This window comes from Geotrypetes seraphini, chromosome 8 (genome assembly GCF_902459505.1).
Source record: "Geotrypetes seraphini chromosome 8, aGeoSer1.1, whole genome shotgun sequence".
NCBI classification, from domain to species: Eukaryota; Metazoa; Chordata; class Amphibia; order Gymnophiona; family Dermophiidae; genus Geotrypetes; species Geotrypetes seraphini.
In genome coordinates this window covers 158,995,936-159,012,286 of record NC_047091.1, presented here as the reverse complement: position 1 = coordinate 159,012,286, position 16,351 = coordinate 158,995,936, and the positions used below count along the sequence as shown (strand labels likewise).

Here is a 16,351-nt window from a genome sequence, read left to right as displayed (position 1 = left end):
CACACGCTGCTTGAATCGCCATGTGTAGTCGGGCCCATGGGAAGGGAAGGGAAGGGAAGGGGGGGGCGGCAAAGGACTCGGGCCCGCGTTTGTAGTCGCGACTGTGGGAAGGGAAAGGGGGTAGAGGAAATGCTAATGCTGCTGCACAGGGAACTGGTGTGGGGGGAGGGAAATGGAAGGGGGAGTGAATGCTGCTTTGCACAGACAGAGGGAGGAAGGGAGACAGAAAGACAAGAAGAAAGACACAGGGGCAGGTGCACAGGGAACTGGTGTGGGGGGAGGGAAATGGAGGGGGAGGGAATGCTGCTTTGGACAGATAGACAGAGGGAGGAAGGGAGACAGAAAGACAAGAAGAAAGACCCAGGGGCAGGTGCACAGGGAACTAGTGTGGGGGGAGGGAAATGGAGGGGGAGGGAATGCTGCTTCGGACAGACAGACAGAGGGAGGAAGGCAGACAGAAAGAAAAGAAGAAAGACACAGGGGCAGGAAGATATACAGAAAGACAAACAGACAAAGGGGGCCAGAGACAGAGGCAGACAGAAAGAAAGACAGCGTGAGTCGCGTCAGGAAGGGTGCGGGATGCCGCAGAGGGAACTTTCCAATGGGTGCAACTGGGCGGTGTCGGGAGCCTCTGATCAGGGGCAGAGCAAGGTAAGTGTATCATAGGGATAAGAAGGAGGAGGGGGGGAAAAGGAAGGGACGCCTACTGCTGGACAGGGGGAGAAGGAAAGAGGTGCTGATGGACAGGGGGGGTGAAGAAAAAGGAACGGAGGCCTAATGTTGGACAGGGGGAGAAGGAAGGTGCTGCTGCACAGGGGGGAGGTAAAACAAAGAGAGAAGGGCTGCTGCTGTGAAGGGGTGGTGGTGGACACGGGGGAGGTAAAAGGAAGGGAGAATGGACAGGGGGAGCAGGCAAGGGGTGGTGATGGACAGCCAAGGAAAAAGAAAGAAAGAAAGCGGCTAAGGAGAGAGAGAGAGCGCGGCTAAGGAGAGAGAGAGAGAAAGAAAGAAATAAAGAGAGACACACACATATTCTAGCACCCGTTAATGTAACGGGCTATAAGACTAGTATATATATATATATATATATAAAATTAACATTTTCTCTACATACTACTTTGTGTTTTTTTAATTTTGTGGTTACCATTATGAATTAATAAGATTATATTGTGTGTATATGAAAAATGAATAGAAGAAATTGCATTACAGTTAGTACTATTATTAAGGGATGGGGTCAGGGGTACTTGGTTGATATTTGTTAGGCTTTGTTGACTTGAAGTTGAGAAACACTGACCTATAGTACAGACTCCTGTAAGTGCAACAGAATAAGTTTAAGTTCAATTTATTTAATATATCGCAAATATAAAACAAAAGCTAAATCTAAGCGGTTTACAATGAATAAATATAAAATGGGGAAATAAAACAATACAAAACTATTGCAATTAAAGGGAAGAACAATAAGGATAAATTACAATAAAATTTGCAATGGGATTTTAAGGAAAAGGAAAAAAAGAGAACTCATAATATAAACTTCTATAATAATAATTTAAAAAAAAAAAAGAGAAACCTATAAGGTAAATGCTTGAAAGAAGTAAAATGCCATTTACCCAGTCTTGGCACAGCTCAATTTCCATCTTTTTCCAAAATTGAAGAAATAATTTTCAATGGCATCTGTGTGAATCGAAGAAGTGGAAGGGATTGTGAAAAACTGGTTGAAGAGATAAGATGTGAAGTTCTTTCATGACAGCTTTCAAAAACTTGTCTGTTGACTGAAATGTGTGATAGAAATGTAGAAAAGTAAATGTGTCATAAAACAGTAAATTTTAAACGCTTTTTATTTATTTATTATACCTTCATTTTAGACAAATGTTATACAGGTAGAGGCATTATCTTTCATTTTTCTCATGTACATACAGCTTAAGCACATGACAAGGAGTTAGGTGGGATTTGGGAGATGAGATAGATATTTAAATACCACCAAGATATAAATGCATAGTTGAAAAGAAATTAAGACATAGGATGACGGTGAAAGGGGTAGTAATCAAAAGAAATGTTTCTTTATGGAAAGGGTGATAGATGTGTGGAACATCCTTCCTGTGGAAATGAGGACAGTATCTGAATTCAATAAAGCATGAACATAGTTAACTGGATTGGCCATATGGTTTCTGTTATGTTTATTTGAATGGGCTAATGTGTTTCTAGCAGCATTTAAATGCCCTCATTTTCTCAGAGGTGTTTAGCAAAATTCTTATTGTAAATTAGTTTAGTTGCAGTCGTTTGAAGAGGGTGCAAAGAGAGTAAGAAAGCACACTTACTAAATTGCCATCTTCCCTGCGCTCATTTTTTTAGTTAGCTTGGAGGTCACCCAAATGTGAGAATATGCTGCCTGCTTGTCCTGGGATAAAGCACAGTTACTTACCGTAACAGGTGTTATCCAGGGACAGCAGGCAGATATTCTCACATGTGGGTGATGTCATCCACGGAGCCCCGACGCGGACAGCTTTTCAAGCAAACTTGATTGAAGATTTAAGCTTGCTGTGCTGCACCACGTATGTGTGTGCCTTCCTGCTCCACTAGAGGGCGCATCCCCCCCTCATGGTCTCCAGTTCAGATAACCAGCAAAGAAGTCCACCCCGGGGAGGTGGGATGGTTGCGAGAATATCTGCCTGCTGTCCCTGGATAACACCTGTTACGGTAAGTAACTGTGCTTTATCCCAGGACAAGCAGGCAGCATATTCTCACATTTGGGTGACCTCCAAGCTAACTAAAAAAATGAGCGCAGGGAAGATGGCAATTTAGGAAAACAGATTACGCAAAACCGACTGGACAAAGCGGCCGTCGCTCCTGGACAAATAATCCAGACAGTAGTGGGAGGCAAAGGTGTGAACCGAAGACCAAGTGGCAGCCTTGCAGATCTCCTCGATAGGCGTAGATCTGAGGAAAGCGACAGAAGGAGCCATTGCTCAGACCTTATGGTCCGTGACCCGACCATGCAGCGCGAGACCAGCCTGAGCGTAGCAGAAAGATATACAACCAATTGGACAAGGTGCGCTTGGAAACAGGATGGCCCAAACGATTGGGATCAAAGGACAAAAACAACTGAGGAACCTTTCAATGAGACTGAGAGCGTTGAAGATAAAAAGCCAACACACTCTTACAGTCAAGAGTGTGAAGTGCCACTTCCCCAGGATGAGAATGGGGCTTGGGAAAAAAGACCGGAAGGACAATGGACTGATTGAGATGGAAATCAGACACCACCTTAGGCAGAAACTTAGGATGAGTGCGGAGAACCACCTTGTCATGATGGAACACAGTAAAAGGCGGATCCGCCACCAAAGCCTGGAGCTCACTCACCCTACGAGCAGAAGTGAGCGCGATCAGGAAGACAACCTTCCAAGTCAGAAACTTCAGGGGAGACTTATCCATAGGTTCGAGTGGAGGTTTCATAAGTTGAGCGAGAACAACATTGAGATCCCAAACCACAGGAGGAGGCTTGAGAGGTGGATGAACATTCAAAAGCCCCCGCATGAAACGCGAAACCAGGGGATGAACAGAGAGGGACTTCCCATCATGCTGCTGATGGAATCGCACAAAGTTGCACCCGAATAGAATTTGTCTTAAGACCAAACTGGGACAAATGAAGCAAATACTCCAGAACCGAGGACACAGAAGTAGATAGAGGTTCCAGATGATTGGAAGAGCACCAGGAAGCGAATCTAGTCCACTTCTGGGAATAACAGAGCCTCGTCAAAACCTTGCGAGAGGCTTCCAAAACCTCCCGGACCGACTGGGAAAACTACACAGAAGGAATCAGGATGAAAGGAACCAAGCCGTCAGATGCAGCGATGGCAGATTGGGATGCAACAGCGAACCCCGACTCTGAAACAGCAGAGAGGGGAAAACAGGCAGAAGAAGAGGCTCCCTGACACTGAGTTGAAGAAGCAGGGAGAACCACGGCTGTCGAGGCACTGAGGAGCAACTAGGATCATAGTTGCATGCGTCGATCTGAGATGCACCAGCGTCCGCAAGATCAGAGGAAAAGGCGGAAACGCATAAAGGAACTTCCCCTCCCAAGCGAGGAGGAAGGCATCCGCCTCTAGACGATCCGGGGAGTACATCCGGGAACAAAAGAGAGGCAGTTTGTGATTGATGGGGGAAGCGAACAGGTCTATCTGAGGGTACCCACACCGCTCGAACACCTGGCGCAAGACCCAGGAATGCAGAGACCACTCGTGCGGTTGCAGCAGATGGTTGTCTGCTTGTCCGCCAGACAGTTTCGCTCTCCCTGAATGTAAACCGAATGAAGAAAAATGTTGTGACGAATCACCCACTCCCAAAGGCGAAGGGCCTCCCTGCAAAGAGGCAAGGACCCTGTGCCCCCTTGTTTGTTGATATAATACATCGCCACCTGATTGTCCATTTGCACGAGGACCACTTAGTCCAGAAGCAGGTGGCAAAAGGTTACTGCTGCCAAGTAAACGGCCCGCAGCTCCAACAGATTGATGTGACAGAGACGGTCCGCCGCCGACCACAGACCCTGGGTCCGCAGACCGTCGAGATGAGCCCCCCAAGCATACTCCGACGAGTCCGTTGTCGGAACCATGTGATGCGGAGGGGCGAGAAAGAGCAAACCCCTGGAAAGATTGGAAGAGTTGGTCCACCAACGGAGCGAGTGCCTTAAAGAAGGCGTCACCTTAATGAGACAGGAAGCGGGGTCCTGGTCCTGGCGCCACTGAGAGGCCAGGGTCCACTGAGGAATCCGAAGGTGCAACCGGGCAAACGGAGTGACATGGACGGTGGAGGCCATGTGGCCCAAGAGAATCATCATCCGCTTCGCTGATACCGAGGGCAACCGAGAAACCTGGTCGCTCATACGGACAAGAGCCGCCTGCCGGGAAGGAGGCAGGAAGGAGTGAAGGCGAACAGTATCCAGCACGGCCCCGATGAATTGTAGGGATTGCGAGGGGCACAACTGGGACTTCGGGAAGTTTACCTCGAAACCCCAGACCCTGAAGAAACATAATAGTCTGTCGAGTCGCTGAGATAACTCCCTCCCTCGATGGGGCCTTGATCAGCCAGTCATCGAAGTAGGATAACACCTGAAGGCCCTGGGACCGCAGGGCCGCCGCCACGAGACGCTTCGTAGAAGCTAAGTGGTTAACACTGAAATCAACCATACGTGAAGCAACTAGCCGCTTCATAAAATCAGTAAATAAACGACAAAGAAACAATAAACCCCAATGGTTCACCGCGGAGATCTCACACCTCATTAAGGAGAAGAAAAAAGCGTTTCTCTCCTACAAGAGGAGAAAAGAGAGGCAAAAGTAGAATATAGGACCAGGTCTACAGCAGTCAAAATGGCAGTTAGGGAGGCAAAACTTCGAGTGGAAGAAATTCTGGCAAAAAACATTAAAAAGGGGGACAAATCCTTCTTCAGGTATATTAGTGACAGAAAAAGGAACACAGGCGGGATAGTACGCCTTAGAAGACCGGACGGAAGTTACGTGGAAGCAGATTCCGATAAAGCCGAACTACTGAATGAATACTTCTGCTCAGTCTTCACCTGTGAGGCACCGGGACACGGTCCGCAGTTGAAGGCAACACAAAGCACAGAAGACCCGTTTCAGAATTTTGAGTTCACACCAGGTGAAGTTTACAGTGAACTGGCAAGACTCAAGGTGAACAAAGCCATGGGACCAGACAATTTGCACCCAAGAGTGCTCAGAGAATTTAGCGATGTCCTGGCGAAACCGTTGGCTGAGCTATTCAATCTCTCCCTAAGTAAGGGGAAAGTTCCCCTGGACTGGAAATTAGCTAATGTCGTTCCTCTGCATAAAAAGGGTTGCAGGGCAGAGGCTGCGAATTATAGACCGGTGAGTCTCACATCAATAGTGTGCAAACTCATGGAAACACTAATTAAAAGCAAATTGGACACGATCTTGAATGAAGGGAATCTTCGGGATCCCAGTCAGCATGGATTCACCAAGGGTAGGTCCTGCCAATCCAATCTCATCAGCTTCTTTGACTGGGTAACAAGAAAGTTGGACTTGGGAGAGTCTTTGGACGTCGTGTACCTGGACTTCAGTAAAGCTTTTGACAGTGTCCCACACCGCAGGCTGCTAAGCAAGATGGAATCGATGGGGTTAGGAGAGACACTAACTGCATGGGTCAATGATTGGCTGAGTGGCAGACTTCAGAGGGTGGTAGTTAATGGTACCCTCTCTAAAACATCGGCGGTGACCAGAGGAGTGCCGCAGGGCTCGGTCCTGGGTCCACTCCTTTTCAACATATTCATAGGGGATCTGACTCAAGGGCTTCAAGTTAAATAACACTATTCGCCAATGACGCCAAACTATGTAATATAGTAAGTGAATGCAGTTTACAGAATTATATGGCGCAGGACCTGCTTACATTGGAAAGTTGGTCCTCAACCTGGCAGCTAGGCTTCAATGCTAAGAAATGTAAGGTCATGCACCTCGGAAGCGGAAATCCATGCAGGACGTACTTCTTGAACGGAGAAACTTTAACTAGGACTTCAGCAGAACGAGATTTAGGAGTAATCATCAGTGCAGACATGAAAACTGCCAATCAAGTGGAGAAGGCTTCATCTAAGGCAAGGCAGATATTGGGTTGTATCAATAGAAGTTTCGTCAGCCGAAAGCCTGAAGTCATAATGCCGTTGTACAGGGCCATGGTGAGACCTCATCTGGAGTACTGTGTGCAATTCTGGAGGCCACATTACAGTAAAGATGTGCGCAGAATTGAATCAGTTCAACGGACGGCCACCAGGATGATCTCGGGGCTCAAGGGTCTCTCGTACGAAGAGAGACTGAACAAATTGCAGCTCTACACTCTTGAGGAACGTAGGGAGAGGGGAGCCATGATCGAAACATTTAAGTACCTCACGGGACGTGTCGAAGTGGAAGATGATATTTTCTTTCTCAAGGGACCCGCTCAAACTCAGGGGCGGAAAATTTCATGGCGACACCAGAAAGTATTTCTTCACAGAGAGAGTGGTTGATCATTGGAACAAGCTTCCAGTGCAGGTGATCGAGGCAGACAGCGTGCCAGACTTTAAGAATAAATGGGATACCCATGTGGGATCCCTACGAGGGTCAAGATAAGGAAATTGGGTCATTAGGGCATAGACAGGGGGTGGGTAAGCAGAGTGGGCAGACTTGATGGGCTGTAGTCCTTTTCTGCCGTCATCTTCTATGTTTCTATGACTCGCGGGGACGAAGCCAGCCCAAACGGGAGGACCCTGTACTGGAGGTGCAGGTCCCCCACTTGAAACCGAAGGAACCGGCGACAAGCCGGATGAACTGGAACATGGGTATAGGCCTCCTTCAGATCGAGAGAGTATAGCCAGTCCCCCTCGTCCAGCAGGGGGTAAAGAACCAGAAGGGAGAGCATCCGGAACTTTTCCCGAACGAGAAACTTGTTGAGGCGCCTGAGGTCCAAGATCGGTCGCAGGTCCCCAGTTTTCTTGGGGATCAGGAAGTACCAGGAGTAAAACCCCCGCCCCCGTTGACCAGGGGGAACTTCCTTCACCGCCCGTAGGCGAAGGAGGGCCTGAGCTTCCAAGAGCAGCAGAGGCAATTGCGCTCGATTGGAAGGACACGCGCTTGGTGGACTGTCGGGAGGCAACTCCCGGAAATTCAGGGAGTAACCCGAGGCAATCACGCTCAGGACCCTCGGCGAGAGGGAGAATTAGAAGGGCTTGAACATGCGCAGATGCATGCTCAAAGCCGGCAGCGACAAGGAAGAAGATCTTCAAGCGGCACCGGCACTTGTGGGCTGCGTGCCGGTGCCAAAGGGGGGGTGAGTTAAAGTTGGTCGGGAGGGGGTGCCGATTTGAGCGGGAGGGGGCCCTTTGCGAAAGGGGGGGAGCGATGCCAGTTATCAGGAGGTGCTCGTAAATCGAGTCAACATTCGGTTTGCGAGACATGTTTTGCGAGAATGTTTTGCTCGTCTTGCAAAACACTCGCAAACCGGGTTACTCGCAAACCGAGGTTTGACTGTATTTACATCCTATATTTCTTACCAGCATGGGAGGACTCATTCATTCGACTAAACACCTCTTCTGACAGCCGAACACCTCGCAGCACCCGCACCCTGTCCGCCTCATCCAGGCGGAAGGACACCCTCCTGCCATTGCTCTCGCCGCCACCTATCACCGCCACCACACTGCAGGAGACAAACCGCCGCATGCTCTGCAAACTGCCACACGCGCCGCAAATCTAACACAGTCACGGAGGCACAAATCACGGAGGCAGGGATCATTCCATTGTAAGTGCGCATGCGCACTTAAGGTTTTATTATAGAGGATTTGTAGCCCTTTTGTTCCAATGTAGAATCTTTCTCTCAAGGGATAATGTAAAAAATACATCAAAGCATGCACAAATTCCATTTATGTCATTTTGTGTTGTTATCCGCCTTTACTTATTTAGTTCAAGGTCGGATTACATTACAAGAGGTTGAGTCAGTTACCTAGAAAGTTACAGTGGACAGTTTGACACAGACATTCAATAGTACATGTAGATCAGTACAGTTATTAATACAGTTAGGTCATAGTTACAAGTTCAAGTAGGTCATCATTTTCTCGTTATGTGTCAGGAGTTGCATTAGACAGTTTAGAAATGGATTTTTACAATTATTTCATTTACTTCAGGGTTGGCTCACTGTCTTGGTATGGAAATGCTTATCCTCATAAAACTAGTTTCAAACAGACCTTGATAGCTGACAAATCTTATTTTTCAACTTAACAGGATTATCACCAGACCTTCAATCAATGGAACAGATCCGACGAATCATGCGCCCCACTGACGTACCTGACCAGGGTCTTCTTTGCGATCTCTTATGGTCGGATCCTGACAAAGATGTGTTGGGATGGGGTGAAAATGATCGAGGGGTGTCTTTCACATTTGGAGCAGAAGTGGTTGCAAAATTTCTCCATAAACACGATTTGGACCTTATATGTAGAGCCCATCAGGTAGTGGCTTTTAAATTATCAGTTAGTTGTTACTGTTCTGGTCTATTCATTTTTCAGTGAGGATGGAAAGGTGCAGCATGTTTTGATTGTGTTATGTTATATGTACTCTTATATACTGGTAATACCTTGCAGTAGAGAATGACAAGGGGACAGGGACCTGCGTGGTTAAAAATAATTAAATAGGGAGCTTTTCTGCAGATGTGGGAGCAAAGCTTTATGCCTTGTGGGAGTAATAAAATGCCTTACTCCTGATGTGTTTAAACAAAACAAACCTGTAGTTTCTGCAAAAACAGGATGTTACATCAGAAGAAAGGACTCTGGCAGAGGGAAGACCCCAGAACAGGCCTGAAAGGATCAGTGGTAGGGTGTGAGGCTCTGAAAGGTATGAATAGGGGCGTGTTGTGCTGTACTGCTTCCGCTGCCACAGCTTTTGCCATTGGACCTGTGTGGAGGGGTGAGCACTGCTGCTCTCTCTCACTGCTGTTGGATTCATGGTGGGGGGGGGGGGGGGTTGTAGATGGTGCGTTATTAAAGCTAATACGATAGCTTCGGTCCGGGAAATAAGATGAGAACCAATTTTATAACCAAGCAGGAGATTCCAGTGGATTGCAGTCTCCTAAGAAGTATGGTGTGATCAATTGTATCAAAAGCTGCTGTAAGGTCTAGTGAGACTAGTATGCCTGATTTGCGGTGATCTCTTAAATAGTGGATAGCTGTTAGACCAGGGATCTCAAAGTCCCTCCTTGAGGGCCGCAGTCCAGTCGGGTTTTCAGGATTTCCCCAATGAATATGCATTGAAAGCAGTGCATGCACATAAATCTCATGCATATTCATTGGGGAAATCCTGAAAACCCGACTGGACTGCGGCCCTCAAGGAGGGACTTTGAGACCCCTGTGTTAGACCAATTAATGAAAGTTCTGTAGAATAGTGAGGACGAAAGCCAGTTTGATTGGGATGAAAAGCGTTAGTTTTTTCTAAAAAAAGATGAAACTTGATTGAATACTAATTTTTCCGTGACCTTGAAATAAGAGAGGCTTGCTATAGGTTGGTAAATGGAGCAGTGGTCTAATGAAGAATTCGCTGACTTGATCTTGGGATAAACCATAGCCATTTCCAAGGCTTTGGGATGGTTCAAGTAAGGAGACTTTTGCTGAAAGGACCGAATATAGAGAAGTGTTTTTTTAAGGGTGAGAGGTGATATTGATTCTATAGAGTTGTTTGATATGTTCATAGTTTGTATTGTATGGTAGATATCTTCTGATGAGGGTGTTTGAAATGCAGTCAGAGAGCTAAATGGGAGATGAAGTTCAGCGTTGGGTGAGTCTGGGGGCAAAGGTCTTGAAGATGGTTTAAGATTATTACGGACAGCTTTAATTTTGTCCTCGATCCTCAGCTGATGGTTGGGATAAGGGAACGATCCTTTTTTGGTCTGTGAGGAGAGGGCGCAAATAATAGTATAGAGAGCGGAAGAATTGAGTGCCTTGGCTATATGATTGGAATAGTATGCTTTCTTTGCTTTTTGAATGGAAAGTTTGTAAGAAGTAGCTTTTTCTTTGTAATGGCTTAGAGCGATGGGGGGAGCGATGTCATCTCCATAGATGTTCTGAGGAGCGGAACTGTCGATGGAGGAGAGCTAATTCTTGAGAGTACCAAGGCTTTTTCTTGGGAGGTTGAATTGGAGGTATACTGTTTGATAGGTGCTATGGTGTCTATGAGGGTCTGTGTAGATAAGACCCATAGTGTGGATTGTTCTAACTCAAGTTTAGAGAAGTCATCGATGCCGAGGATGTGAGTTTGCTGTAGTCCTGGGAGTTGTAGGTGTGAAAGGATTGGTGTAAGATCTCGTCTGGGATTTGCAGCTGGATTGAGATGAGGAAGTGGCCTATTTAGGAGAGAGAGTGGGTTTATTGATTTACAAGTATTTGATGAGAGAGTTTTTGAGCGAGGAGTGTATCGATTGTATGTCCTGCTGTATGTATAGGGGTAGAGATTAAAGAGGTTAGGGAGATATCATACATTATCCCAGGACAAGCAGGCAGCTTATTCTCGACATGTGGATGACGTCATCTACGGAGCCCCGACGCGGACAGCTTTTCAAGCAAACTTGATTGAAGATTCAAGTTTGTTGTGCTGCACCACGCATGTGTGTGTCTTCCTGCTACACTAGAGGGCGCATCCCCTCCTCGTGGTCTCCAGTTCTAAAGTTTCCGCGGAGCCAGAAAGTCTTGTGTTTTTTTTCACTCCATTCAAACGTGCCTTCTAGCACCGCGGCTTTGTTGTTTTTCATCTTTGTTGCTGTGCGTTTTTCTTTTTCTGCTGTTTCTTGTTTTAGCGTAGTTCGCAATTTTTTTCGACAACCGGGGGCTCCCGGGTTGTCGTGGCCTCGATTGACCGCGGCCTTTCTTTTTGCTTATGTCCCGGCCCTTGTCAGGGTTTAAAAAGTGCACCCGGTGTGATCGGCTTCTGTCGATCACCGATCCTCATCAGTGGTGCATCTTGTGTCTGGGGGCTGACCATCCTACTGATTCCTGCCCCAGGTGCGCTACTTTCCAGGCTCGTGCTCTGCGCCGCCGTCGGGCCCGGATGGCGGATCTTTTTGCCATGGAGCAGGTCTCGACCTTGGCCTCGACGACCTCGGTCCCACCTCGGATATCCTTGGCCTCGAAGACCTCGGCTCTGGGTAAGTCCCCTCTTCCTTCTTCAGGTTCGACGCTAGCGAAGAAGTCATCCTCGGGGGCTCCAGCCGTGCAAGGGGGAGTACCCTGCCCCCAGCCCCAGCTAAGCCTTGGGGGCATGCATCCACCACGCGGGAATATTCGATGTCGAGGTCGCCCTCGGTGGAGTGCACTACGGCACCCGATATGTCGTCGATGCTGTCGGTGCCTGTTTTTCAGGACATGCTCCGAGCCATGATATCCTCGGAGCTCTTCTCAGCATTGGCCTACCTGCAATCGGCCTCGACCTCACTTGTGCTGGACCAGCCTGAGCCTCGCGTCGAGTCCCCTCGGGGCAAGGTGCGCCGCTCCCGGCGTGTCTCTTCCTCTGATTCCTTGCCCCGGGCCTCGAGACATTCTTCGCCCTCGGGGCGTCAAGAGGCAAAGCGCCGGTCAAAGCCTGTTTCGACCCCGTCCTGGCGGCTGGCTAAGCGCGCCCGGGATACCCCCCCCCCCCCGAGACGGGGTCGTTCCCCGGTGGTGCGCAGAGCGGGGCCCCTCCGGGTTTCGGAGTTGTCTCTCTCCAATCCCCGGTTGATTTTGACTCCTCCTCGGTCCGGGGCTCCGGGCCGAGAGGAGCAGACTTCCCTGGGGAGGTCTGGGGCCCTCGTACCCCGGGGTCTTCCCCGAGGGGCTCCTTGAGGCGCCGTCGGTCCTTGACCCCGGCTCACTCCCTGAGTGCAGCGTCCTGGGGTTCGGGACGCGGGGGAGCTGAGAGGGAACTTCGCTATTCTCATGAGGCTTCCCCCTCGTTTTCAGCACGATGGTCCTGTTCAGCCACCCCACCTGAGGATCGGGGGGACGCCCGTCCTTCCTCTTTCACGAAGTTCGTGCAGGACATGGGGCGGGCCCTCCATTTGGACCTCCAGTCGGACTCAAAGTATACCAAAGAGTTCTTGGAGGAACTTGACATGCCATCTCCACCTCGTGAGTCTCTTTGACTCCCCTTGAACCCGGTGCTCCGGCAGGCCTTTATCCGCAACTTGGAGACCCCTTACACGGTCACTGCGGTTCCGTCCAAAATGGAATCAAAATATCGGATGGTTCCCTGCCCGGGGTTTGAGCGAGCGCAGTTATCTCACCAGTCTTTGCTGGTTGAATCCTCGCTCAAGAAGTCTCACCCGTCCCGCGTCTTGGTGGCGGTCCCGCCGAGACGAGAGGGGCGGACTATGGACAAATTTGGGTGGAGACTCTACCAAAATTCGATGATGGCGAACTGTGTATTGAACTATTCGTTCACTTTCACGTCCTACCTCAAGTTCCGGATCCGGTCTCTACCCACCTTCCAGGACAACTTGCCCGCCTCCCGTCAGGTTGCGTTTGGGCAGCTGGTGGATTCTCTGTCCCAGCTTCGTCTCCATCTTTTTCATGTGGCGTATGACGCATTTGAGCTCTCGTCTTGTGTGTCCGCCTTTGCGGTAGCCATGCGCCGGCTGGCATGGCTCCAGCTGGTTGACATGGATCCTAACCTCCAGGATCGCCTGGCCAACCTTCCCTGCGTGGGGAACAAGCTATTCGATGACTCCATTGAGGCGGCTACTAAACGCCTTTCGGAGCATGAGCAGTCCTTTGCTTTCCTGGTGCGACCCAAGGCGAAGCCGACCCCCTTGAGGGCCTATCGTGCTCCTCTTCGGAGGTACCCCAGAAGTCGACACCGGCTTTTTCGCGCCCACCTCCATGACATCAGCAAGCGCATTCCCGGGCTTTGCCGAAGTCTCAGCCGCGGCTAAGCCTGCCCCGTCTTTTTGACGGTCTGGGCGGATGGGGGCGGGCCCATTTGCGCTAGTTTCGGTCCCCCTTCCCATCGGGGGCCGTCTCAGAGCCTTTTACCCCAGTTGGGAACACATAACATCGGATACGTGGGTCCTGGGTGTGATTGCTCACGGTTATTCCCTGAATTTCCAGGAGTTGCCTCCCAACAGTCCACCAAGCGCATGTCCTTCCAATCGGGCGTATCTTTACACAATATTTTAAATGAGGTCTCATCAGTCTTATACAGAGGCATCAATACCTCCTTTTTCCTACTGGCCATACCTCTCCCTATGCAACCTGTTTCTGGTTCGGGAGAAGTTCCGGATGCTCTCCCTTCCGGTTCTTTATCCCTTGCTGGACGAAGGGAACTGGCTATGCTCCCTCGATCTGATGGAAGCCTATACTCACGTTCCGGTGCATCCAGCTTGTCGCCGGTTCCTTCGGTTTCAGGTGGGGGACCTGCACCTCCAGTACAGCGTCCTTCCATTTGGGCTGGCTTCGTCCCCACGAGTCTTCACGAAGTGTCTCGTAGTGGTGGTGGCAGCGGTCCTGGGGCCTTCAGGTCTTCTCCTATCTCGACGACTGGCTGATCAAGGCCCTGTTAAAGGAGGGGGTTATCTCAGCAACCCGACAGACTATTACATTCCTTCAGAGTCTGGGGTTCGAGGTAAACTTCCCAAAGTCCCACTTGTGCCCCTCACAATCCCTACAGTTCATCGGGGCCGTGCTGGACACGGTTCACCTTCATTCGTTCCTGCCTCCTCCTCGGCAGGCTGCTCTCGTCCATATGAGCGTGCAGATTTCTCTGCTGTCCTTGGTCTCGGCAAAGCAGATGATGATTCTTTTGGGACACATGGCCTCCACCGTCCATGTTATGCCGTTTGCCCGGTTACACCTTCGGATCCCTCAGTGGACCCTGGCGTCAGGATCGGGACCCTGTTTCCAGCCGCATTGCGGTGACTCCTTCTTTGAAGCGCTCGCTCCGTTGGTGGACCAACTGTTCAAATCTTTCCAAGGGTTTGCTATTTCTCGCCCCTCCGCACCACAAGGTCCTGACCTCGGACTCTTCGGAGTATGCCTGGGGGGCTCATCTCGACGGTCTGTGGACCCAGGGTCTGTGGTCAGTAGAGGACCGTTGCTGTCATATCAACCTGTTGGAGCTTCGGGCCATTTATTTGGCCGCTGTGGCTTTTTGACATCTGCTTCGGGACCGAGTGGTCCTGGTGCGCACAGACAATCAGGTGGCGATGTATTACGTCAACAAACAAGGGGGCACGGGGTCTCGGTCTCTTTGCCGGGAGGCCCTTCGCCTTTGGGATTGGGCGATTCGCCACAACATCTTTCTTCGTACGGTTTACATCCAAGGAGAGCGAAACTGTCTGGTGGACAAGCTGAGTCGCCTTCTGCAGCCGCACGAGTGGTCGCTCCATTCCCGGGTCTTGCGTCAGGTGTTCCAGCGGTGGGGGACCCCTCAGATAGACCTGTTTGCTTCCCCCCTCAATCACAAACTGCCTCTCTTCTGTTCCAGGATGTACTCCCCGGATCGTCTGAAGGCAGATGCCTTCCTCCTCACTTGGGAGGGGAAGTTCCTTTATGCGTTTCCGCCTTTCCCTCTGATTAGAGAATGACACGGTGGCAGTTTACCCGCGGCTACTGCGTTTAGCCGCGGGTAACCCGCCAAAAACGGGGAATGAAAATTAGCAGCCTCTGCGGGGACGGGGACAAGGCCATCACCGCCCCGTGGAGCGGTGAATGGTCTTGTCACCGCAGTGAGGCATAAAGGATCGTGCGGTCCCCGCACCCCCACCCGCACGCCGGCTCGATCGTTTAACCAGCTTCCTCTCCACCTCACCTTAGTTTGCCGGCATTCTTTTTCGGCGACCGGAACGCTTTCAAAAGAGCCGCGCATGCGCGGCTGCTCAGTATTCAATCTTCTGCTCTGACCCAACCGGAAACAGGAAGTTGCAGCAGAGCAGAAGATTGAACTTTGAGCTGCCGCGCGTGCGCAGCTCTTTGAAAGCATGCCGGTCGCCGAAAAAGAAAACCGGCAAACTAAGGAGAGCTGGAGAGCAGTAGCGTATCAAGGGGGGGGGGGCGGGAGGGGCGAAAAAGGTAATGGCGCCAGGCCTTGGAGCACCGAGGCAGACCGCTTCTCCCCCCTCCCAGCCGAACCCCTGCTGACCCTCCTATCTCCCCCCCCCCAAGTGAACCTTTCCGACCCTCCCAGCGAAAGCAGCAAACCTCCCTCCAGTAGCGTCGGTTTTCTCCTCCCTCTGCCGCATCACTGATGACGTCATCAGTGACGCGGCAGAGGGAGGAGAAAGCCGCGAAGGAGGTTTGCTGCTCTCGCTGGGAGGGTCGGAAAGGTTCACGGGGGGGGGGGGAGATAGGAGGGTCAGTGGGGATTCGGCTGGGAGGGGGGAGAAGCGGTCTGCCTCGGTGCTCCATTACCTTCTTCGGGCGGCAGCAGCGTTTACAATTCGCTGCTGTTGCCGGCTTCAGGCCTTGTTCTCTGCCGGGTCCTGCCTACTTCCTGTTTTCATGAAGACAGGACCCGACAGAGAGGAAGGCCTGTAGCGGGCAACATCAGTGAATTGTGAATGCTGCTGCTGCCCGATGAAGTTCAGGACATCGAGGAAGGAGCAGGGTGAAATCGGCTGCTGGCTTGGGGGTGAGGGTAGGGAAAGAATCGTGGAAGTGGAGAAATTGGCACGATGGCTTTGTGGGGGCTAGGGGGAGAGAGAAAGAAAGGAAAAAATAAAGAGGGGGGGCAGGGGGAGAGAGAAAGAAAGGCAGAAATAAAGAGGGGTCAGGGGGAGAGAGAAAGAAAGGCAGTAAGAAAGAGGGGGACCAAGGGGAGAGAGAAAGAAAGGCAGAAATAAAGTGGGGGTC

General features: G+C 50.4%; 1 protein-coding gene across 3 annotated transcripts in view; it reads left to right on the top strand.

Annotated features, from left to right (window-relative positions):
* The window catches only part of PPP1CC (protein phosphatase 1 catalytic subunit gamma), a 79,355-nt gene that overhangs the window by 34,259 nt on the left and 28,745 nt on the right, over nucleotides 1-16,351 (top strand). For all 3 annotated transcript variants that reach the window (XM_033956197.1, XM_033956199.1, XM_033956198.1), the window contains exon 5: nucleotides 8,769-8,992. In XM_033956197.1, the coding sequence (XP_033812088.1) occupies nucleotides 8,769-8,992 (224 nt within the window). The remainder of the gene's footprint in view (nucleotides 1-8,768; nucleotides 8,993-16,351) is intronic.